The sequence below is a fragment of the Haliotis rufescens genome, unplaced genomic scaffold (genome assembly GCF_023055435.1).
Source record: "Haliotis rufescens isolate VD_foot unplaced genomic scaffold, xgHalRufe1.0.p SCAF_1, whole genome shotgun sequence".
Lineage (NCBI taxonomy): Eukaryota > Metazoa > Mollusca > Gastropoda > Lepetellida > Haliotidae > Haliotis > Haliotis rufescens.
Genome location: NW_025963779.1, coordinates 17213868 through 17240539, shown reverse-complemented (window position 1 = coordinate 17240539; position 26672 = coordinate 17213868). Strand labels below are relative to the sequence as shown.

At 39.9% G+C, this 26672-nt stretch overlaps 1 protein-coding gene across 1 annotated transcript; it reads right to left on the bottom strand.

Moving 5' to 3' along the window:
• Positions 1–1998: 1998 nt before the first annotated feature.
• Positions 1999–26177, bottom strand: LOC124149770 (phospholipase ABHD3-like). Its single transcript, XM_046521545.2, has 10 exons — positions 26022–26177; positions 16087–16250; positions 13622–13740; positions 12580–12640; positions 11026–11071; positions 9676–9788; positions 7820–7993; positions 6679–6727; positions 5902–6067; positions 1999–5329 (listed from the first exon to the last, which is right to left on the bottom strand). The coding sequence occupies exons 1-10, from the start codon at positions 26151–26153 to the stop codon at positions 5157–5159; spliced, it is 1197 nt and encodes a 398-aa protein (XP_046377501.1). The 5' UTR covers positions 26154–26177; the 3' UTR covers positions 1999–5156.
• Positions 26178–26672: the final 495 nt, after the last annotated feature.

Sequence of the window (26672 nt, the reverse complement as noted above, 5' to 3'; positions counted from 1 at the left end):
CTGACGTGCTTAAGGGACGCAACTCTGCACAGCAAATTGTGGCGCCTTAGACGACTGGGCTGTAAACATTACTTTTGAAGAAATCAAAACTGATTCAATATTAATTGACACATGGGTTGGCCTAACGTGTAGGGTAGTGTCAGGTGTATATCAGTGAATCATGACACAGCTAGACATCTCACATAACTGAAATGACATGATTACACAAGAACCTCACAGCTGTCGATTCCAGTAACATTGTCTGCTGTTGTGTAACCTCTTCAATACATCCTTCACTCACACAGACAGGGAGATACTGACGACTACACAGGTACACAACTGTTTGTTCAGTACTACAGATGTGACAGAATAGATGATTGTACTTAACTAACCCGTAAAAGTCCAACTGACAAATGTGCACATTTAAACAAGACAGAAGTTGAGATAAATCAGATTTAACCAATAACAAGACTTAAATTCACAAACAGAAATGGGTATATCAATCTCAAAAAACTGATTTACAATTGCCTCAAAGCAGTGGGTACACTTCTTAGAATAGACACTATTTAATAACAAATCATGAACAAATCTGTACTTTTGACAATTCTTCATTACATTCATAACATTGAAACATTAAAAGATAATTTCAAACTATTCTGTTTTTGTGATTACTGTATTGATCCTTAATATGTAGTAAACGTCCAACCTTTGAGATGTGCCTTTAAGCTCCTCTTATTGTTTCCATCAATATACCCAAAAAAGAAATTTCACAAAAGGTTACATACACACTATACAAAATTTAACATACAAAAGTCAGTTCTGGTTTATTGTTATGAATAATGACATTTATCATCATCAGTACTGTCTGTTTTCAAAAATAAGTTAAATATGTTATAAATATTAGGTAGCATATCATTTCTCTCTCTGCAAACTTGTTATATGCCAGATAATGAAGTTATAATTTATCATAACTTAAATATAACAAAAACACAGTTATGACAACAAATTATTACCTTATCAGAACAAATTATTATTAATAATTTTTTATTCACAATTATCATTAGCTATGTACATACACTATAAAACACTGAAAATAACTTGGAAAACATCTCTATTAAATATATAATTGTTTCAAAATTTACACACACAAAGAACGAATAAAATTGTAAATAACAGAAACAAGTTTTCATTGTTAGTACAAGTTGTAAAATTGCATCGTCATCAAGTTTGTGGTCCCTATAGAGTGACACATGAACGCTAGTCAGACACATTCGACACTACCACACTGTATAGTCAATATCTAGAGAATAAAAGGAAAATGCGTCCCTTCATGTTAATCAATGTCTTGAAATTTGGTGAAATTCTTTGTTAGGAAACATGCACAGTGAAAGAATTCCTATCTGGATCAAGTGTGAGTAAACTATTCACAATCGTGAAAGATTTCCAATGCTTGCCATCTATCTGGAGAAGATTTTGTGAATAGTTGCCAACAGAAGTCATAAGTAGCTACGTGTTTGAACCACTGTCAGACAAAAGGCTGTAAAGATTCACTGAAGATTCGGTGAAGATTAGATGGGCCAAACAAACCAGGGATTGACATTGTAAGCAACATCCATGCTGTCGTGGTACGATGACACGTAATCAGCAGCGTAACCGAAATTAACCGTTAAATCCATCGAGTCACCTCTTACAACAGGAATTGGTTGGTGGGGACCAGTTCTAACTGGGAAGAGTCAGCTGGGACGGGTAACTCGGGTACTCGGGCCGGGTGGCTACTGAGTAGGACCCGGGTACCCACAGGACTACCCCGACCCGTGGCTAATCACGTGATACACGGTGTATATTGTTTAATGACAAAAATTATCTGGAACTTTATGCTTACACTATAAGGGACTAATGCTTGCTTTTCTTTCTGACTATGCACACATTCCTTCTGACTTAATATGTTTGAATAAAGATAAAACTTCAGTCAACTTCAGTTTATGCATGACCAGATTGGTTTATACGTGTATCTAAATACATTTTGCCAAGGCTACGGTCAAACTATTCCCAATCCGACATTTGGACCTATCTCTTGAGACCTACAGCGGGTACCCGGGTAGGGTCAGGTAATAGGGGGGTGGGTACCCAGGTAGTAAATTTACCCGTGAGTAGTCGGGCAGGATCATACAACTGCTCATCATGGTAAGTTTTGGTATGTCATGTATCTATTGGTTAAATATCACATGATGACAAGTGAAAAGTCCAGCCCTAGTGGGACAACTAAAAAAAGTACATATGTGTTGCATATGGACACAGAGGTGAGTTGACACAGAGGTGAGTTTACGCATATGGCAGTAACTGCAAAGGAGACAATTAGTACAAGTCTGTTCCAGACAGATATCATTAAGATAGAAGAAATGTGACAAGAACTAAACTTGACACATGCTTGAAATACTGCATTATTTCTGAAGATCAAAAAGTAACAAAATGAAACATTAACATTCATTCTGAAGATGGTGCTTCGATTCTAGAATGAGGATGATCAGTAATAGATTATTGCACACAAATTAAAGATCGTCTTGGTGGGACTAAAATTACATGAAACAAAAACCATACAAAAACAATTCAAAACCAGTGAGTGCAAGTACTTGGACTTGATGTATAATCACCACCACACTAATCTCTCTGAGAAACAGGAACATGTGTGGAGACTGTCCTAATGAACGACCAATAGCCTGGCAGTACACTTGCAGGTGTCTGTAGGTGACAACTCATTCTGAGTGACTTTCTGGGGCCTATGTCACAAAGTGATGTTAGCACTATGACTGTCATACTAACAATACTCCAAGACATAATAAACATCCAAACAATTAAGCCAGATATTAACTTGGACCAGTGCATCTACTTACTGGTACCTAAATCTGAAAGATGTCTTTTCTTGGTTAAGCGGGCATCTCATCTTAAGCTACTTTCTGCATCACAAATTTGAAATATGTACGTGAATAATTAATTGCTTGTTTTTAAATTTGGTGTGATGCTATTATCAACTGACATTATTGAAGACTCTGTCCAGGAGGTTAAAGTATCGAAAAATAATTGTCCCCTGTGTGACACGTAATTCCTATCATAATCACTGTAACTATCATCAACCATTGTTTTCAGCCAACTCACTGCTCAGTATTTTTTTAATATTGGCTAGTATTGAGCACCACCATCAGTAGCTAAAGTGATGAAGTAAATCCTGCTGGGGTATCGTGCAGGAAGCTGATGCACCATGAACCCCAAAAAGGTGGCCAAGCTTTGGTTACTGGCGGCCCCTAGCCCGTGTTTTAAACTGTAAAAGTAATATAGTTATGCCCAAATATATTTGAAACTTTTTGTTATTAATATAACTCTGTATTCATGACTCACTTGTGTATATATCATCTTGTTCTCATCTCTATGTGGCTGAAATAATGCTGATGCGACGTTAAATGTTAACTCACTCACTTAATGGTACCCAACATATAACTCAACTGTGCTGAACACTATCAACCCTCAAATACACCTTGATTATTAAGTTGTTACATATTGTTTCATACTGTTACATATTGTTACATATTGTTACATATTGTTACCCTGTATCCCACTCAGCCCAATCACTCTGTTTCCCACTGCTGTTAAATTGAGTCTCTCAATCCCATTGGTTGTCTCATTGTAGTGTTATTCTTGTACATTAGTCCTGCCTCGTAAACAGATCAGCATGTATTTTAACTCACAAATGTTTACTCAGTAGTCTGATGAAGAGACAAGAAGTAGCCCTGAAATGTCACAAACTATAAACAAGTTGTTATTAATGAAAAGTCCCATGTTTTCATAACACCCCTAGTTAACACTTATGATAGTCATAGCGCTACCATTGCTGTGTCAAACCGACCCAGGGCAAGTGAGTCCTGGACAATCTGTCAGCCATTACTGACTTGCCCCGAAGTTTGGGCACACAAGGTGTCATATTATCTGAGATGTAGAGACCAGGATTGGATCATCTTCCCAAGGCAAGGGAGTAAACTTTAAAAGTCCAGTTTCCACCCTTGCCAAACTAGGCTGGAATTATGAGTTATATTTTGGAAGGAATAATGAGTCTATGCTTAGTCCAATCAAAATTGTGTAATGAAATCAACATCCGGTTCATAAACTTCCTTTCAGATTTCGATTGATGGCTGGATTTTCAGAGCATATGTACCGCTAGCTCGGCGTCAACAGATATTTTCCCAAATACTTTCATGTCTTTAATCAAGGAGCTCATGTGATCTGATGCACTTGTGAAGTAAGATCTGTTATATTACAACATAGATTTTGATAATCAATCAGATTGTCTTGACTAGGCGCCTCCATGTTGTTTGAAGCAAATGCAAGTGATATGAGAGGTGGAATCTGATTGGTCAATAGGAGGGACATAAAAGGGACATAACTGCCATTGGTGGTGCTACAATCCAGCCCAGAAATTCCAGTCTAGTTTGGCAAGGGTGGACACTGAAGGGTTAACTTCCTTGCCTCGGGATGATGGGACTGGATGAGTTGTAGCCCACTACCCGCAGTTTCACACTGGTTATTCATGGGAAATATCTCGTCAACTCTCATTCAGTGGCAGGGGACTGACTACACAAGACATATAACTTCTCCCTAGGGAGGTCTTCTGCAGTAGAGAAGACAAGCCTTCGTGACTTCAACAGCCACTGTGACCACAGCAGCACATTTTAACGTTAAAATCAAGTGAAAGTGAAGTGACCTGCATTTGTTCTGAGCCCGTATTTTACTTTTGTTTCAAACGACTGCGAATTGCTAATAGCAAAAACCTGGTTCACCTCTGCCATATATTGTAATGTCCTGTCAACATCTTCAATTTAATGAAAATCTTAAATTGCAAGATGTACTCCTTCAAAACATTTTTTGTTTGTTTATGGACTTCGGAAATATGATATCAATGCTTAACCATGTTAACATTACAATGTGAAAAAAATCCATGAAATGTCAGTAAGTTTGTTTCTTATTAAATACCTGTGGATAGGTCCCTTATTGTAACAAATCAGTGAAAAACATGATCTAAAAATGGTAGACATGTTTAACAAAGATAAGTACGTTTTATTGACACCGTGTTACCAATTCCTTGTTTTAATGACCTGTGTTCTCTTCAAACATCTACTTGCTGACTGCATCTATTCATTCTTTACACCGTGTTTGAAGACAGCATCCACGAACTGAGCGAACCAGCGGTACATATAGGTCTTGTGGCGAGGGAACCAGCCCTCTAGAAATCCAATATGGCCACCACAGGATGGAACAACGATTGCAATGTTGTCATTTTTCTCAGCATCCTTCAGTGGAATAGCTGAAAGTGAAAAATATTGCTTTGAAGCAGAGCAATAGTAGAGATTATGGTGTGTGTGTGTGTGCGTGTGTGTGTGTGTGTGTGTGTGTGTGTGTGTGTGTGTGTGTGAGTGAGTGAGTGAGTGAGTGAGTGAGTGAGTGAGTGAGTGAGTGAGTGAGTGAGTGAGTGAGTGAGTGAGAGTTTGGTTAAAACCATTTGAACAGTATTTCAGTTATACCACAATGTTTTGGCTTGATGTGGTAGGAATGCAAGCTATATCTCTATATATTATCTACAATAAATTCCTTAGGACACAGGTAAATGCATCTCCTTCACAATATCAACCTCTAAAACACAATAGTGAGTAGAGGCGACTTTTGAACACTATTTCAGTTATATCATGACATTTTAGCTTCATGTGACAGAAAAGCGATGCAAGTGATGCAAGTTGGGTGGTGTGCTGACAGACAGATCCTGCTGCACCAAAGGGACACAACTCTGTATATCAAATTGCAGCACCTTATATGACAAAGCCACCTGTGCCTCCTACATATTGAATAAAGACTTAAGTAGCAGATAAAAATTGTACTGACTGTGAAAAGGAGCAAATGGATCATCAGCAGCGCTAAGACAGAGGACGGGAACTTTGAGGGCGTGGACTTTGTCATGGAGGGAGGCTTGCTTGTAGTAATCATCCACGGACTTGAACCCAAACACCTTGGCCGTGAAGCGCTCGTCAAAGTCTCGGATAGTGTTGCTCTGGGTAATGAAATGGTAACAATATCTTCTTTATCAACTATATGTAAAGACGATCGGCAGAATTTCCAGAGTCTGAATTACTACATCATTATGTTACAAAAATTCTGACACTCACTTTATAGGTGCTGAATGAGTGGTGACTGTTTTTTTTTTGTTTTTTTGTTGTTTAATGCCGCTCTAAGCAGTATTTCATCTATATGACGGCGATCTGTAAATAATTGAGTCTGGAACAGATAATCCAGTGATTGATATCATGAGCATCGATCTAAGCAAATGAGATATGATGACATGCATCAACCAAGTCAGCGAGCCAGACCACCCAATCCCGTTAGTTGCCTCTTATGACAAGCATTGTTGCTTTTTACACCAAGCATGGGTAGCAGAAGACCTATTCTACTCCAGATCTTATCCTTAACTTTACTCTAGTCAAGATACTTTAACATAAAAGTTCAAATCAAAGCAGCCTGTAAATAATCAATTCGGTGACCATAAACTATTGGACTGACAGCATGAACCACTTCGGGTACGATGATGCATTATCAGCCAGTTGTAAACACACTAGCCACATGTCTCTTGTTAAAGACATGGGTTATCTCCCTTTATCAGCTCACCTTCAGGACGTGCTCCATGTCGTAGTGTTTCTCAAACAGCTTCACGTTCCTGTAACAACATACAGCTACATTCAAGCACTTTCAATCATTTAGCACAGTGATCTCTCCCTGTGGAGCAGTGGAAAGAGATACATGTGATGTTGAACACTTTTTCACAATTATTTTTACACATACACAAAAATAAGTTACCGTATTCGACGTAATAAGCGCCTAGGGCGCTCTCAAAATTAGAAATAGGGGACTCTCATTAGAATATTATTTTGGGGAAAAAAACAGAGTTGAAAGAAAAATTTCGTGGTTTATGCTGACAACCTGAAATGTTTATATTCGACAGATATATTTTTCCAGAATTTAATTCCCCATAATTAACAGTGCATATAATTCACGAGTGCGTATTATACACGAATAAATAAGTCTTGTGTACATTGATCAATCGGAAAGGGTGCTAATTGGGATTGTTCACTAGCCAACATGTTAGCAATTATCGCCATGGGCGCTTATTACGTTGAATACAGTACTAGATAAGATTATGTGAAAATCAGGAATGTACAGTATCTCCAGGCTCTGTTCATATGTCCATACTTGCTGAACCAGGAAGAACTCGCAACATAGCTTTCACTATATTATATATTCTGATGATCCCATTCTGGGCTTTCAATGATGAAAGATTTGAACTTTGCAGTCAAACTTTGTGAACTTCTTTTTGTGAAATGCAATCTAATCTCAAGTTTATATCTGCAATCTTGAGATTACTTTTTGAAGATTCAAAATAGAGAGTGCCAGGGCCCTGTTCCACAAAGCGATCTTAGCGCTAAGACTGTCGTAAGTCTATGTTAAAGTATGGGAGTTATGATCGTCTTACCGCTACGATCGCTTTGTGGAACGGGACCCAGGGCAATAGCAGAATTCTGTATACATTGTAGTGTCTTCTTGACATTGTAGAAGTACAATAACCGGCAACACCAACAATGGGCTTATCCATGCCACACAGTGTACCAGTGTAGGGAATAAAACCTTGGTGTTAGAGAGATGAGGCAACACTTGAACCACTAGACTATAGTCCAATAATGTTAATGAAATCCCAAGACATATTCCTCAGCAGGTTTAGGCCATGAGTACCACAAATAAGGTCTGGGCTTACTTCTTGACAGTGTCAGTAAGGAGTCTTGCGAGGCGCTTGTTGAACAGGAAACAGTTGAGAGGCTGCTCCAGTGACAGTGTGGACTCGAACACGTTCCAGGCGACCGACACACACATCCCGGCGATCAGGCGGGCATCCTTCCCCAGCTTGGCCAGGTAGTTGAAAAGTATCATGCTGCAAGTAATGGAGGATTATAGGGCAGGCCTCAAAGTTTAAATTTCTACCAAGTAGCCATATGGCTACAAGTATTTTTTTCCAGGTAGCCAGTGTTAAAATCAAGAAGTCAAGCCAGTATTGAAGGTAGCCAAAATCATTTGAAATTATCTTTTATCAAATAACTATTACTATATGTACAAGTTATAGCACTAGTCTTGGATTTGTATATTAGTGAAAACTGTACTTGATTTTTGTTACTTGTGACTCGAAGAAAGATACAATTTATGTTACTAGATTATATAGGTATATCCTTGCTTATCCATTGTGCATTGTCAACTAAAATAAAGTACCAACTACATTAATATTTATGTATATTGGTTCATTGTCAAATTTAGGCGGAATAATTTGCGAGTACAATTATTAGCAGACGTGTTTTCCAAGATCAGCTGTTATTTATTTTTGTGTCTACAGATGTGTAACAAAAGAATTTAGTCGCCACAAGATATTTTTCAAGGTAGTCATTTGGCTACGTCTGAATTATTTAGACAGTAGACAAACTCAAATTTAGGTCGCATTGGTGGCCGTTTTAGTCGCAACTTTGAGGCCTGTAGGGCTGGCTAAAAAGATTGATAATCGGAAGGATCGTCAAACATGTCAAAGGGAAGAAATATTAATGAATATCAATATGAAACTGTTGTCATCGAAAAATAACTATTGTGATGAAGTAAAGTTTAGTTTTACCGAAAAAGATGTGTAATTGTCAATAATGTCAGTTGTCGAAGATGAAAAGTAAGTGTTTTTGTAATATCTCAAATGTCCACAAAGTAATCCATGCATACATGTGTCACTGCTCACCAGTGGCATAAAAATATGTTGATTCCTTTCTAGCATATGTGCTTAAAATTCCTTCTCCAATATACATTGATACTTGATTGATATTGAGTCAGTAATTATTGATCTCTATAATCTATATCGATAGCCAGCCCTAGAGGATTATATGACCGTCTAATTTATAATTCTTGTCTTGGTGTGTGCTTCATGTTACTGAGGATGAGGATGAAATGAGATACCACCCGGTGAAATCCCGACCCCCATAACACTGTGTTTCCCAGGTGCCAGGTACGTACCCCCCAGTGAGATCGCGATCCCCATGATGCTGTGTTTCCCAGATGCCAGGTTTGTACCCCCCAGTGAGATCGTGATCCCCATGATGCTGTGTTTCCCAGGTGCCAGGTACGTACCCCCCAGTGAGATCGCGATCCCCATGATGCTGTGTTTCCCAGGTGCCAGATACGTACCCCCAGTGAGATCGCGATCCCCATGATGCCGTGTTTCCCACGTGCCAGGTACGTACCCCCCACTGAGATCGCGATCCCCATGACACTGTGTTTCCAAAGTACGTACCCCCAGTGAGATCCCGACCGCCATGACACTGTTTCCCAGGTACTTCCCCCCAGTGAGATCGCGATCCCACTGATGCTATGTTTCCAAAGTATGTACCCCCAGCGAGATCCCAACCACCATGATGCTGTGTTTCCCAGGTAAATACCACCCAGTGTGATTCCGAACTCCATGACACTGTGTTTCCCAGGTAAATACCCCCCAGTGAGATCCCGACCCCCATGACACTGTGTTTCCCAGGTACATACCCGCCCAGCAAGATCCCGACCCCTATGACGCTGTGTTTCCCAGGTACATACCCGCCCAGCGAGATCCCGACCCCCATGACGGGGGCGTCAGGCCGTGTGGCCTTGATATGGCTGACCACCAGCTCCAAGTCCTCCGTGTCGGCGGCGCAGTACGTCCGGGGGGTCTGCCACATAGGTGAAAGGTATTAGTGGGTTTGAAAAAAATGATTTTATACATGTTTATCAAATTAAAACTACACATGTATTTCCAATATGCTCTGAACATTTTATGAATTATCTCCCTTGGTTACACATGTTCACATGTTCGTTGGTTTGTTGTTCAACTCCGAATGCAGCAATATTCCAACTATTTCATGGAGACCAGAAAATATACAAGTCTGGACCAGACAAAGCAATGATTGACATTGTGACAAACTTCCAACATTTATAACCCTGCCCGATGACTACTTGGACAAGCTTCACCTTACTACCTATCATGAAACATAATGCTCAGTCTGATAACAAAAACATTATGATTGATAGCGACAGCCTTTTGTCAGCAACATGAACAAATCCTGGGAAATCTAGTATAGCCATAAGTATTGAAAGATGACTCAAACATCACAATATGTTACATGATGTAGGTGCAGTTGTCACTCCTATTAACATAAGTAGGTGAGTAAGTGAGTGAGTGGGATGCCACTGAGAAAGTGGTCAAATATAACAAATGTTATATTTGGGTTAACAGGGATAAAAGTCCAGTTTCCACCCTTGCCGAACTAGGCTGGAATTATGGAGTTATATTTGGCTGGACTATTATGAGTCTATGCATAGTCCAATCCAGAACGAAATCGACATCTGGTTCATAAACTGCCGTCCAGATTTTGGTAGATTGCAGGATTTGCAAAGCATGTGGACCACCAACTCGTCGTCTAAAAGTATTTTCCAAATCTTTTCCGCCATTTTGTATGGAACAAATGCAAGTGATATGAGGGGTGGAATCTGATTGGTCAATAGGAGGGACATAGAAGGGACATAACTTGTCATAGCCACTGATGGCGTTACGAAGGAGATGAAAAATTCCAGCCTAGCTTGGCAAGGGCGGAAACCAGACTTTTACAGTCAGTTAACTCCCTTGCCTTTGGAAAATGGAGTACATCTGGTGAGCCATATACTGAGCATCAAGCGTGTTCACATGTCCATCATTGTCCACGTGTCATTTCCGATTTATTTGTGGACTTTCATATTAAACACAGTCATAAAACATAATTGTCAAAAATATGAATTCTTAGCAGGTCAAGACTTAACATGAATGCAAACATGTCCCAGCAAAGTGTGCCCTTGAGGCACTGGGAACATATTTCAACCATGCCCAGACTAATACACAAGGAATGTTGATGCCTGACAGCAGTGTGTACTTACCAGTAGCTGTGCGCCGCCATTGCCTCTGTTATTGAACACAACACACCTACAAGTAAACAGTATCCATACTGTCACACCTGGCTTGGTAATAATAACAGAGCATATTCATACAGTGCCCTATCCATGCACACCCGAGAGGGATTCTGGGATAGATTAGGGCGCCAGGTGGCCCATTCATTAAGCTATCTTTGCGCTAAGAACGTCATCAATGTGCCGTTTGAAAAGATCGCGGCTATAAAGTGTATTCTTGAAGTTGTCTTAGCACCAAATTACCTTCAGTAAACAACAAAAAATAAGACAGGGCCTGTCTCAGGACATTACGAGAGACAACGAATGGCATGTTGAAGAAAACGATTTGGCATATGTATCTGCCGTATTTTTTCTGGTCTTTGAAAGGCATTTAGATGAGATATAGATAAGGAAGAGAATTTATGGATGTCAACTTCTTTATCATGATAATAATAAAGAAGTTGACATCAAAAAATGTTCTTCTTTATGTCGTTTTCCTGACTAGAAAACCGACTGGTTTCCACTGGCACTTTCAAAACATGAACAACAGATCCTAGAAAACATGCCACAAACATTGCATTAACCGATTATGACTTATCCTTTACAGCAGATAGCAGATGCTTGCATAAAATCATCCCATACAAAATGTTATGCGAATCAATCTATCTTTTTCGTTTATTTCTGTTGAAACACTAGCAAATTGTTTGCACGCTATCCTTGTTAGAAATTGGCTAGAAGAAATGTTTAAGGGTTTTGCTATGTTATCTTTGTAAGGACTAGCAGACTAAAACAATTAGTTTCTATCGCTGCTATTGCAAAGACCATGACGCTCTCTTGACTAGGGGGATGATGTATGTGAGAGTGGGAGTTGCTTCCCTTTGACTTCAAGTCAGAGTACAACGCCACCCATTCAAACAAGTCACAAGCCTGACCACCTGATCCCTGCCAAATACAACAAGCAAAGACTCCTGGAAACCGATTCTAACCTAGAATTCACATGATGGTATGAGGGATGTCGACTAAAATCCCTAGATATCTGCAAGTAAATTCCATCAGCAAAAAGTATTATTATATGCCCATCAAGGCAGGGATAGAAACAGTAGCCTGAGCAACTTTGTCTGAGGCAAACCGTATCATTAGGGTTTAACAATCATAAATATTTTGGAGGCTGTTGTTGACATTTGTGTCTTTTCTTATTTGAGATTATTTGTGTGTTTGTTGTTAAACGCCACACTCAGCAATATTCCAGCAATATGACATCAACCTGTAAATAATCTGGTCTAAACCAGACAATCCAGTGACTGATATCATGAGCAACGATCCACGCCGTCAGGGAAAGATGACACGTAATCAACCAAGTCACCGAGTCTAGCCACAAAATCCATTTGGTCACCTCTTACGACCAGCACAGGTTGTTGGGGACCGGTTCTAACCCGGAATTCCCAAGGGGGTCCTATTTGAGACAGAATAGGCTGCTGTAGAAAGGCTAGAAGAAAGGCTAGTAGGAAGGCTAGTAGAAAGACTAGCTGGTATACAAACACCCACCTGTAGCCAAGGTCGATGGCATCATGCACCATGTGGAGGATATATGGTTCATTGCTGCATCCTGAAATTATACACCATAGTCTAGCAATATCATGGTAGGGGATATCAGAAATGCACATGAAATATAAGCAATAAATATATCTGTGCAGATTAATAGTGCATCCCACATCTCAAGCCCCATATACACCCCTGTCCTCATCCACCCCTCTGTCCTCATCCATCCTACATACACCCCTGTCCTCATCCACCCCATATATACCCCTGTCCTCATCCACCCCATATATACCCCTGTCCTAATCCACCCCATATACACCCCTGTCCTCATCAACCCCATATACACCCCTGTCCTCATCCACCCCATATACACCCCTCTGTCCTCATCCACCCCCCTGTGCTCATCCACCCCATATACACTCCTGTCCTCATCCACCCCACATACACCCCTGTGCTCATCCACCCTACATACACCCCTGTCCTCATCAACCCCATATACACCCCTGTCCTCATCCACCCCATATACACCCCTCTGTCCTCATCCACCCCCCTGTGCTCATCCACCCCATATACACTCCTGTCCTCATCCACCCCACATACACCCGTCCTCATCCACCCCATATACACCCCTGTCCTCATCCATCCCTGTCCTCATCCACCCCATATACACCATCTGTCCTCATCCACCCCATGTACACCCCTGTCCTCATCCACCCCATATAAACCCCTGTCCTCATCCTCCCCATATACACCCCTGTCCTCATCCACCCCATATACACCCCTGTCCTCATCCTCCCCACATACACCCCTCTGTCCTCATCCACCCCTCTGTCCTCATCCACCCTATATACACCCCTGTCCTCATCCACCCCATTTACACCCCTATCCTCATCAACCCCTCTGTTCTCATCCACACCCCTGTCCTCATCCACCCCTCTGTCCTCATCCACACCCATGTCCTCATCCACACCCCTGTCCTCATCCACCCCATATACACCCCTGTGCTCATCCACCCCATATACACTCCTGTCCTCATCATGTTTGTCACCTGTAAGTCCAGGCAGAATGAGGACGGTAGGTCGGAGGTTGTCGTCATAGCGATGGTCCCCAGTGTTCTCAGCCCAGTCCAGCTTGATCTGTCCTCCATCGGGGGTGTCAATGATCTCACTGAAACAGATGAAAATAACCACTCAACCATTTCACCTTTGTTGCCGTTCTGAATAGCAGTTCAGTCACCTTGACCAGTCCACACATAAAACTTTTGAAGCACAACGCCACTTTTTCTTGACAAACACATTCTTGACAAACAGAGGGATAGAAAATAGTCCCATATTCAGAAGACATATATATGCACCATGGCAAAAAGTGAGAAATTATTCTATACCTCAAGATTCCTAGAAGTCACTGTCAGGGACATGAATCACATGATGTTAATTCTTGGCTAAGGGACTGGTCATTTATTATAGAGAGGCATGGGATTGGTATTAGCACTGTGGCATATTTTCCTGACCCCCTACATTCCCCAACCCAACATTTTTTCATGACACCCTATCTATAATATAGGACCAGTCCCTAAATAGTGATAGGTTTTGTCCTCCTCCCACCCCCTCCTGTCCACAGTGTCATTTTTCATGAATCCCTCCTAACCACACTAACCTCAACACCATCCCTCCCACCCCTACCATATAATAAGTGCCTATCCCTAAGAAAGCTTGTGCTAATTTTTACTAGATAGTTCTACTGGTCTGTCACAGAAGAATGGGGCATAAACCATTAATAATGGTCATTATGGTAACTGGGAATAAATAACAATGCAATTGGGAAACCACAAACAATTATGAAATTGGACAAAGGTCTTTGCTGAAAACTTCTCTGTCTTCTTATCTAAAACATCATAACTCAAGACTTGCGTCTTGATCTAATATCAATGATTTGGTGTCAATCCTTGTATGATAATGTTCACTTGTTGACACTATACGTCTACTGGTCCAAGTTCCATAGGCTGGATACAGCTATCAAGCTGACCTGTGTTTGCTTTGCCCAGATAAGAAACATCACTAAACTATATCAATATCGGTCAGAATCAGTCAGGAGGTGCTGATCAGGTACATTGCAACTGAGGTGAATGTTACTTGCAACATCTTTAGCATCTCAATGTCAGATTATTATTAGATATAAAGGACACAAACATGCATTTAATCATGGTTATATATAACCACATTTAATGGAGAGATCACCCTATTTAATGAGACGTTTCTGTTAGGTGAGATACAGTCACTTATATTTTGCAACATCATCAACAATGGCCAATAGTAAGTGCAAATGATGGTTCCACAAAGCCATCTTAGCACTAAGATGATTGTAACTCCAATAGTCTACCAAAGGGTACGATAGTCATAGTGCAATGATCCCTTTGTGGAACAGCCCCCTGGAAAAAATGCTTCCTCAATCTTGTGGTGTCTCAGAACATTCTTGTGAATTTTTTAGGACTGGAGGATGAGAGTGGGGCCATGATGAGTGCTGAAGACAGTACCTATTGAATGTGAGAGGGGGTGAGGACTGGAGGATGAGAGGGGGTCAGGGGATGGGGGTGAGGACTGAAGAATGAGAGGGTGTGAGGACTGGGGGATGAGAGGGGGTCAGGGGATGGGGGTGAGGACTGAAGAATGAGAGGGTGTGAGGACTGGGGGATGAGAGGGGGTCAGGGGATGGGGATGAGGACTGAAGGATGAGAGGGTGTGAGGACTGGGGGATGAGAGGGGGTCAGGGGATGGGGGTGAGGACTGAAGAATGAGAGGGTGTGAGGACTGGGGGATGAGAGGGGGTCAGGGGATGGGGGTGAGGACTGAAGAATGAGAGGGTGTGAGGACTGGAGGATGAGAGGGGGTCAGGGGATGGGGGTGAGGACTGAAGAATGAGAGGGTGTGAGGACTGGGGGATGAGAGGGGGTCAGGGGATGGGGATGAGGACTGAAGGATGAGAGGGTGTGAGGACTGGGGGATGAGAGGGGGTGAGGACTGGAGGATGAGGGGGGTGAGGACTGAAGGATGAGAGGGTGTAAGGACTGGAGGATGAGAGGGGGTCAGGGGAGGGGGGTGAGGACTGAAGAATGAGAGGGGGTATGGACTTGAGGATGAGGGGGGTGACATGACGATTGCTGAAGTCAGTACCTGTTGTATGTGAGAGGGGGTGAGGACTGGAGGATGAGAGGGGGTGAGGACTGGAGGATGAGGGGGGTGAGGACTGAAGGATGAGAGGGTGTAAGGTCTGGAGGATGAGAGGGGGTCAGGGGAGGGGGGTGAGGACTGAAGAATGAGAGGGGGTGTGGACTGGAGGATGAGGGGGGTGACATGACGAGTGCTGAAGTCAGTACCTGTTGTATGTGAGAGGGGGTGAGGACTGGAGGATGAGGGGGGTGACATGACGAGTGCTGAAGTCAGTACTTGTTGGATGCGAGAGGGGGTGAGGACTGGAGGATGAGGGGGGTGACATGACGAGTGCTGAAGTCAGTACCTGTTGTATGCGAGAGGGGGTGAGGACTGGAGGATGGCACGGAAGATGGTCTGAAGCCTGGACTCTGAACACCACCATGTTGGCCAGTACTTCTCAGCTATAACCGGGCAATGATTCTTCAAAAACTTCAAAAGCCGTTGATCCTGGCAAGCTATTATCGGCTTCTGTAACAGAAAACATAAGTCTTAACTTTATAGCATGATGTGTGAGTGATAACGGTGTGAGGTACTACCGTTATATCGGTAAATTGAGGTTCATTCTTTCCACAATATGCATCATAATATTACATTTTCATGCTCGACATATCGAGTGATTTCAAACTGGAATATTTTTCATGTGTTTAATGTTATATACTTGCCAAATGCCTTTGCTGCCCAGGAGCGAGCAACCGGGGCCTCAATATGGCTGCGTATTTATTAAATGAGTAAACATTATGTCAAACCAGTATCTCCGATGTTCCATTTATGATCTTCAGTTCATACCTTAATGTATCAGATCGCTTCTGAATCAAAAATTTAGAATTATACAATATATCATTATATGTATTTCAATATGGCCTTGTGCATTGCCAAATAATTGGATATACATTAACCTCCAATACCCATCCCTAGTGAGTGAGCAAGCCACCATTACTAAATGCTGAACAACAAGTGCTTGCCATTGGCAAAAAATGAACCAAATTACAAAAGACACATTTTCTTGACAGGGTTCAAGTTAAAGAACTCAATCTAACTTGCAGTAGATGCATGTAGATATGCAATCTCATTAAAATCAGATCTTAGTTCTCGTTATCGCTAAACAAAGATCTGAGGACATCCCATTACGGGGCACGTCAGAACGACCTTTCATCCAACCAATCACAGCGTCGCTTACCAGATCATGAAAGTGACAGACGGAATGTGTTTTCTGATCATGCAACCTCGAAATATTTAACAGCGCCGCGGGTATACCGAACAACAGTTACGGGTCTTATGATTATATCCATACAATCTAGGCCATCTATAAGCCATTCCAGAATGTTCTTTTTATCAGATTTAAAAATTTTAACCGAGAATACGTCAAAATATGTTTCGAAGCGTAGTTGCCAGTTTGAAACTAGTGTCGTAAAGCTCGAGAAAGCTCCCTTCTGATTGGCTGATGTCGATTTCTTGTCAGTCATTTCATTGATTGGTCAAAGTTCGCGAGAGGTCGTTCTGACGTGACCCGTAATGGGATGTCCTCAGATCTTTGTTTAGCGGTAGCGAAAACTAATATCTGATTTTAATGAGACATGAAAACCAAGCTGCACCAGATAAAACCAGGTCGCACCCAGGTCCCATACATTTATCAAAGTTGAAACATAGATGCATAAACACTAGGGCTGCAACGATGAACTATCAGGTGAATATGATTCGTATCACGAATATAGGGTAACGAATACGAATATCAATTCACGAAACAAGTCAGCAGCTGATGTATTATTTCTTATATTCAGTGAAGCAATAACAACATAAATTATTTGACATGGTTTGTTAATTATTAATATATTATACATTTATATACTGCATTAATCCAGGTTCTAGTATCTGCTCAAATGCAACAATGACCAGTGACCACAATACTGTCAAATTAAATAGTATAAGAGTGCTGTCTCTTGAAGAAATCTATGCATATAACATGTTCTTATGGGTATTTTTATGTAAATGCACATTTCATAAATATTCGATTCTGGTGGCCACGAAAAACGGATTCAATTCATAAATGGATACGGTTCGATTCACCGAACACATGAGTGAATAGTAACTGCCCTAATAAACATGTCTAAATATATAAAATCTCAGATCTCTGATAACTGTGTCATGATTATTAGTACAGTTAGCAACTGAATCAGACAAATGAACAAAAATGCCTGCTGCAACAGCCTGTGGAATTACGACATTTATGTCATCATCGACTCATGTGATTTGTTATCAGCAGCTGAACTGCTTGTGAGAACCATGACTTGAGCTTCCTGCTTGTCATAATTTTTATTCATAACATCCAAAAATGATTCAACATACACATGTGCTAGGAAGCTAGGCTGGCTTTCTGCCAGTGTCACAAAAGTTGATGACGTACCAATTTTGGTCACCAATGTATCTCTAAACTGTTTGGCATCAATAATTTATTGCCTAGTCATGTCTAGACACCTTGACGACTAACATTTGAATAACAACCTGTTTATTATCTGCAACACATGGCTTTTGTGTATATGTCCCATAAAATGCAACATGCTTTGATAATGTGATGAGTTGGAACTGCGAAGCAATATCAAATGTCATATTGCAATTACTGATGGAAATTGACCTCAATATTTGTCAACAATTACTGACATCATCGATGATAGAAATTTTTTTTAAGAATAATTGTTTATCAATTTATAAATAAATAAATAGAATACATGACATAACTTAACTTTTAACTAGAACCCTTTATAACTGGAGCAACCAACACTTCTGATGCCACTTACAACAAGCAGGGTTTGCGGAAGATCATTTCTAACCTGGATCTTCACAGTTTTTATTTTTGAGGTTATTTATACTCCCATCACACCAAACTAGCTCTCAATACGTTCGTAAAAATTTTGTCGAACGGGCTCCAACTGTGTATGAACGTAGCGGACGTTGTAGCAACTATTGACAGTCTTTTTACGAACTTCATGGACAGGCTCGAACGGGGAGGGTGCTCTAGAACTTTGAGTCTGCTCAAAATTTTATCCCGTCCATCCCTTTCTGCAATTAGTCGGATTGACATTATACTCAAAACGAGAAAGACATAATGAACGGAATTGCCGTACTTCAAACGGAATTGCCGTACTTCGAACCTACTAGGGACGTGTTACGACGTGGTGCAGTCGGACATAAACTTCAGTACGTGTGCACACCGACCAGGTCGACTTCTCTTTTGAGGCATGATGTGTACAGCTCGGAGCCCTGGGCTTGAATGAAGACTGACTACAACGCGCTCAGTATCCATAGGACTCGGGCCAGGACGCGAATAGACACGCACTTGGGACGAGATGAGGACGTACTGCGAACGAGTTGGTCGAATTAAGAATTAGTTAGAACTGGCTTGGACGTATTGTGAAGGGGGTAGAATGAGGTTGAACTGGTTAAGAACGGGTTCAAAATGGCTACGGACGTGCTCGAACTGCTTCGAAACGTTGTCGGGATGAGGTGAACGGGCACTTTTACACGATCTGAACTGGATACAAACGGACTGCAGACTGGCTAAGAACGAGATAGACGTATTGAGGACTGCTTATGAACGAACTAGCATCGTACTTTATGCCAAACTACGCGTTCTACCGTGATCACAGCCCGTTCTAGTATTTTGTTTAAAGCGGATTGAACGGGATAGAACTACTTTGGTGTGATTGTAGCATAAGCTTTTGGAAGTGGGGCTCACAGGGCACAATAAAAAATTAATCAGATTTGGTACGCAGATTCAATATTGACAAAAAATATAGTGTAGGTACCCTTTCCTTTATATAATATATCTTTTTCTATAGATTTCTCTGTAAATTAACTTCTAATCACACCCTTTTATGGGGTAGGCATGTGTTCTAGAGGTTGTTGTCAGTGATAAACACTCCTTTGTCGAGTGAATTCTGACATGTCATTTTGAGATCAGCGTAAATTAGTATTCAGGATTCAGGGGTTGGCAAATGAATTTTATGAAATGCATCAGAAATTTACACTATACGCCTACTCATGTATGAAGTCATGTTTTAATTCTGTATCATCTTTCAAAAAGTAACATTTACGAGTAACCAGGCCTGACCCCACGTTGGGCAAGCATCACCATACTGCCTAATATAAGTCACGCAAGTGGAGCACAACTGGAAAATACCAACACCTCTTGTTAGCTGTGCCACATTGAACATGGACCATTCCACTCAAAAACTGCTCAAATTAATTTTTTCGACGTGTTAATCGTGACACCAGTATCACAACAAACAGTCTGTTCCAAAACCCTTAAGTCTACAACCCTTGAAAATAAACCTTGGGCGTTGGCATAATTTACAGAATTTATTTGAGTCGTAATTTATTGGAGTGAGTATGGATTTACTCCACATTTAGCATTATTCCAGCAATATCCATGCTTGGGGACACATTGTACCCTTGTGGGGAATCAAACCTGGTTTTCAGTGTGACGGGCAAACACTTTAACCACTAGGTTACGCCCTTCTGTGGCCTAGTACAATGTGATCTCACAAGACCAGAAGACATTTTACTGGACTCGGGCTTCGGACTAGTGGCTCAAGGTCGCAGACAGTTGTATCAATTGCTACTTAGTAACATAATGACCCCAAATTTGAAGAGCTATTGTATGAAACCATAGAAGCCAAAACATAGAAGCCTGGCCTCTGCTAGACGACATGTCTCTAATAAAGGGCCGGGTCCATCATTTGATGATCAGTATCCCATTCACTTACAGCATGTAATGGTTATTCCCTTCACTGCAAATGTACCCTTTGTATAACTGTAAAATGTAGGTTTCAGTAAGGTGGTAAGACGCCACTGTGCCAGCATTGAACAGAAGAGATGCCAAGCCTCAAATAGACGACAGGTCAACAGCTTGCACAAAATTAATAAATGCCAGAGCGTCTAAAAAGGGAAGTTTGGTTGACTACCCCCATTATGCTTCAAATAAATACGTATGATATTTCAAATCAAATCAACTGTAATTTGTCTGTATATTGAACAGTATTGGAGCACATTTTCACAAGAACCCCACAAAAACTGCTCAAATCAATTATGTCGACGTGTTAATCGTGACACCAGTATCACAACAAACAGTCTGTTCCAAAACCCTTGAGTCTACTAGCTAGCCTGAAAATAAACCTTGGCATAATTTACAGAATATATTTGAGTCGTAATTTATAGGAGTGAGAGTATGGTTTTACTCCACATTTAGCATTATTCCAGCAATATCCATACTTGGGGACACATTCAAACCTGGTTTTCAGTGTGACGAGCGAACACTTTAACCACTAGGCTACTCTGTGGCCTAGTACAATGTGATCTCACAAGGCCCAGGGTTAGAAATTTGGCACTAGTCCTATAGTCCTTGCCAAACTGCCCAATAGTAAAGGTATCCTAAGGACTAGTAGAAATTAGCCATTTTTAAAGGTTTTGCTATATGATATCATTATAAGGACTAGTGGACTGAAACTGTTAGTTTCTACCGCTGTTAGACCAGAAGACATTTTACTAGACTCGGGCTTCGGACTAGTAGCTAGGGTTGCAGACAGATGTATCAATTGCTACTTAGTAACATAATGACCCCAAATTTGAAGAGCTATTGAATCAACATGATCAAACCACAACATTTTTGTCCGGCCTAATCTTACAAAAGTTGGTAACATTCCCTCCTCAATCAGCTGTTGAGAGGAAAGATACTGACTGTACACTGCACTCATATGACACTTATCTACTCTCCCTGACACTCAGACATGGCAACAGGCAGCCTACTACCTTGGGGTCAACCGTATCAGTCAATGAATTAACATGTGACAGTGCACATGGACTGGTGGACACAACAGGAAGTTTACAATATTTATACACTGAACCACCCTGATTTGTGTTTGTTCAGAAAAACTGCCAAAACATCAATAGGTTGTGTGCCTGAGTTAGCTGCAACTAAGAATAAGGACGCATAACAGTAGTATTTGTGGCGTCATAATGCCTATGATGTAATTGTGACAATAGAGGGAGAAGTAAAACGTAGTCCTAGGCGACAACACACGTTATGCTTTTGACGTCATAGCTAGTAATAATAGCAGGAGGCATGAATACATTATGGTGTGAGTGCACAAATACACATTGAGCTACATGGGGAAGGTTTGAAAATTATACTTTTGAATTAAGTTTAGGTTTCAAAAGCCTAATGAACATCTGTTCTTTTTCCATTCGTAAATGTTTGTCATTATTAAACAATTTATAAAACGGAAAGACAGTAAAATGACCACTCCCGCATTCATCAATGTCTTTGCTTACATTTATACAACGCACATTTGGATCGCGAATCTGTTGTCTGTGTACAGTGATTCGGTCTTTCAGTTGCATACCAGTTTCTCCAATATAAATATATATAGTTCTGTCTCCATTCAGAAACGTTTTCAAGTTACCACATTTCCTCGATTAGATGCCATGTATATAATACACACCTGCCTCTAATTGATGCTCTGTCCAAAAAATAGAAGCCTGGCCTCTGCTAGCCGATATGTCTCTAATAAAAGGCCGGGGCCATCATTTGATGAAATTAATTATCCCTATCACATTCACTTACAACATGTGATGATTATTCCCTTCACTTATAATGACCGTTCCTGCAAATGTACCCTTCGTATAACTGTAAAATGTAGGTTTCAGTAAGGCGGTAAGACGCCACTGTGCCAGCATTGAACTGAAAAGATGCCAAGCCTCAAATAGACGACAGGTCAATAGCTTGAACAAAATTAATAAATGCCAGGGCGTCAAATATGGGGAATATGGTTGACTACCCCCATTATGCTTCAAATAAATAGTATGATATTTCTAATCAAGTCAACTGTAATTTGTCTGTATATCATGTGTATATTGAACATTCTAAGTTGTATAGAGCACATTTTCACAAAACACCCCACATTTACAAGCAAACATATCAGACAAATTGTCCCGGGACATATCAGCATTTAATTCACTACATCTATGCTGGAGAGGAAGGAGTATGCAGGGTGTTGAAAGATAAGCTTAATCGTATTAAAGATATTTTATAACTATTAAATAAGAGCAAATTTAACACAGGGTTTAACATTACATTTGAAGGATACAGCATAATTTCACATGGAACCAAATTCAAAATGAAGAAAGGATCTTAATTAAAGTCTCGTCAAAACCAGACCTGTTTAACTGCAATAGCGTATTATACGTATGATTTCCCAGCAAGTTGGCAGACATTCTTTATAATTAAATGAACTACTTGAAAACCAATAATGACTGACTCCTTGGTTGGAAACAGAAACAAGAAAGGAATCTATAGGAACAGCCGAAGTCAACAGTGCCTTAACCCGTTCTAAATTGAACTTTTAAAGCCATATAAAGGGTGTGAATTTCCAGTAATTAAATATTTACGTCTAATAAATTAATGTGGTTCTGGTAGGTAGGGAGGTAGCTTTTGTAAAAAAACACTTGCAACTTCAGCAGTGTTTGGTACACATACTTTCATGTGTGCACTTTGTTTTGACGTTAAAAGTGATTACCACTGGAAAATATGTTAGGATCAGCACATTAAATTGTTATCAATCAGGCAATTGGGGTGAAATGTATTTCTAGGTCTTAGTAAGATTAAGAAACAAGGCAAGGTGAAATAAGTGACCTATGGCCTGAGAAAACAGTATGTATTAATTATAACTTGCTATTCAGATTTCAATTTAAAGAAAAATAAGTGTATGCATATCCTTTGTTCAAATTAATACATTTTTCAGAAACTCTACATGTCTTAAGCATATCTTAACATTAGTCACACTGACTCCAGCGAGTGAACTTGTGCCAAGTTGTATCTGTTTATCAAATGTCAAACACTAACATAGATGACAGAGTAACATATACCAGGCTTTGACAAATATACTGGCCAACTAGACAAATGCTAGTAAAATATTAATCCTGGCCACCACTTTCTTATTTCTACTGGCCCAGGTGACTAACTAGCGCAATACATAGGGACTGTGCACTAACTTCAAACTACCTTAGCAAAATCTCTGGTTAAATTTATTGATTTAATGACTGGCATTTTTAGAAGTTGGTAAGTAACAGTAAATACAAGATATTTTATTTATTGATGACAACTTCTTTATTCTCTTATGATGCAACGTTTCAGTATTCTCTTCATATTTGCTTGACAACGGTATCAGGATCTATACTGAAAGTCGGATCATAACAGTATAAAAAAGTTGTCATCCATAAAATATCTTGTCTTTACTGTAAATTGAACTTACCCCGAAATTAATTTTACAGCTGAAAAGAAATATTTGACTAGATGATATTTAGTTGTGAGTGTCAACAGTCAACTTTATAAAGAAATGTTGACTTGTAAGTTACTTCTTGTCATATCTTATGAAAAAGGGTCTGTAAATAATAATATCTAACAATGATAAGTGCATATATCAAGTTGTGGACAAAGTAGCCAGTGGCTATTTTCTATGAATGTCAAGCCCAGTATATCATGGTATATTAAAGTCTGGTTTTGTTTATGCCATATAACATGTCAAGTTACTGCTGAACTGTTTGATTAATGTCAAATGAGCAATCATTTATTGACATGGCTTAACTCTTCACTTTCACAAACAAAATGGCAATCTAGATTTAAGACATTAATGCATATAAAAAATCCTTGCAGAATGGTTATTACACAAGGCTAAACACAAGCAAAATCTAAATTTCATATAATACTCTACTGGATAGCGACCAGTCATCACCAAGGACCAATTATCGCCAACTCCCCATCATAATGCGCACGTGATCACATCTCATTTTACTTTTGCTCGGTTTCATTAGAAGAGAGAAATATTTATACAAAAATGATAAACAAAACTGACTCTTGAGAAGAAATATTAAAAAAAACAACCCATATAATCACCTTGCTCAAAAACAACTTTAGAAGAGACACACGGGAGGAGTCACGTGACTAATTCACATGTAAACAAAAATCCAACGACACGATGATACACATTCAGTTCTCTTATAGCTTACAATCTGTCTGTCATTTCCTTCCCAAATTACAATTCTAAAACCTATTTGAGCCAATTTTCCAAAGATGCATAACACTGTATATATATTGCAAAATCCATAGTACATAGTGTTGAGGATAAGTATGTGTAAATCGAATTTGGGGAATATTGGTGTACGTTAGTTTGTAGACAACAAATCGATAAAAGAATTTCTTTTCAATCGAAGCAGTGTGTGTGATCACTTGGCATTAGCTGTTTAGATGATGGCGACACCAGGTACAGTTGGTCCACGAGAAATTTCTATTTCCAGTGTAGTCTGTTTTCATTCCCTCTCCCCGCGTAAAACAGAAATCTACTGATTTTTTTCCACAGACAGAAATACAAACATTTGCTCACAGTTTCACACAAATCAAAGTTATTTGCAGTTAACTTAGTACACAGAATATTTCAGAAATAACATGAATAAAAAGGTGATACCTGGTCAGTGACCAGCACTCAGAATAACGAGTCAAAAGCTATGTGCTAGTAGTGAAACATTTTTGGGACAGCTTAAGACGTGGATAACAAACAAATATAAGAGATTTCCTCCATGTTTAATTTGAGTGCAAGTAAACAAACATGTCAAAAGATCATTGTTAAAGGTAGCTTAGGATGTCTTAAATAATGTGACTCACAGCAACTGTCACAGATAGATTCTAGTTCAAATAATTCTAGGCTTTTCAAATGATAATGTGATAGATTTAGAATCGCATGACTGAATGACATTGTGATTCACTTATTAGTGACTTACATTGAGATTTTATGAACATTATTTTCAATACAGAAAATATATTCAAATAGACGAGGGAGAGCATTTGGTTAAACTGCTGAGATGGAAGGCTTATATAATTAGGCCTAGAACCTGATTAAAGTTGCAAAGCCTGTCTGTCTGACTGGCGCAGTGATGAAATTCAAATGACTTGATTAAATTGTTCAACTGAATGTGTTCTTTCGTCACACAAATATTTACAATGCAGTCAAACACAGTAAAAGTATATTCACGTGGGTTCCCGTAAGTACGCAAAAAAAGTCCTTATATTACCTCTATCATCTCAACTTTGGCAGATCAGTTGCTAGGCCCAGTCGGGGTTACACCCGATCAGTAAAACGAAGTTCTGACGAACTGATGGCATATTATTAACTGAAATAAACGAATAATATTCACCTTGACAATTCGAGAGATGTAGTAGACGAAATAAACTCCTCCACAAGCTGCCAGGAGTGAAGCAGACGGGTTATCACGAAAGATAGTAAGCATTTTACAGGCTTTAGTGCTTCCGACCTGTCCGACAGTCATAACCCCTGTTAAATTCTCTCGGCAAAAGCGGTGCACGTTACTGTGGCGCCCGTGAAATATTATCCTATTTCGAGGGTCCCGTTAGAATCTCAGTATATTACATTATGATATTGACACTCTATTTAGGGGGATCAAGCTAAGGAATTACATTTGCCGAGGAGATTTAGTAACTTTGTTAGGAAAAGAGTCTCTTTCCTATTCGTCTAATGACGACACGCCCACTTTTCATCGGGAACTATTTTAACTGGTGACCGGTTCGTCTGCTATTTTAGTTTCACATTATGGGTATTTTCCATTATCTTCACGGTTTCAATAGTTGATTATTTAATAAAAGAAAACACTTGTGTAAAGTATTTATAGGAGTACTTATAAGGGATAATAATAAAATGTTTCATATAGATAAATTCAAAAATTCTGTAATACTAGCAAAAACATATGAACGGCATATATTATAGTAATTACCTATTTGGTACAAAATGGACTCATCCGTCTTGGGGATTCCAAAAGACGGAATGATAT

Coding starts and splice junctions, on each gene's coding strand:
- LOC124149770 (XM_046521545.2), bottom strand. CDS start 26,153: ATGACTGTCGGACAGGTCGGAAGCACTAAAGCCTGTAAAATGCTTACT. Junction 16,251..26,021: donor ACATCTCTCGAATTGTCAAG/GTGAATATTATT, acceptor TTTCTGTTACAG/AAGCCGATAATAGCTTGCCA. Junction 12,641..13,621: donor CATTCTGCCTGGACTTACAG/GTGACAAACATG, acceptor GTATAATTTCAG/GATGCAGCAATGAACCATAT.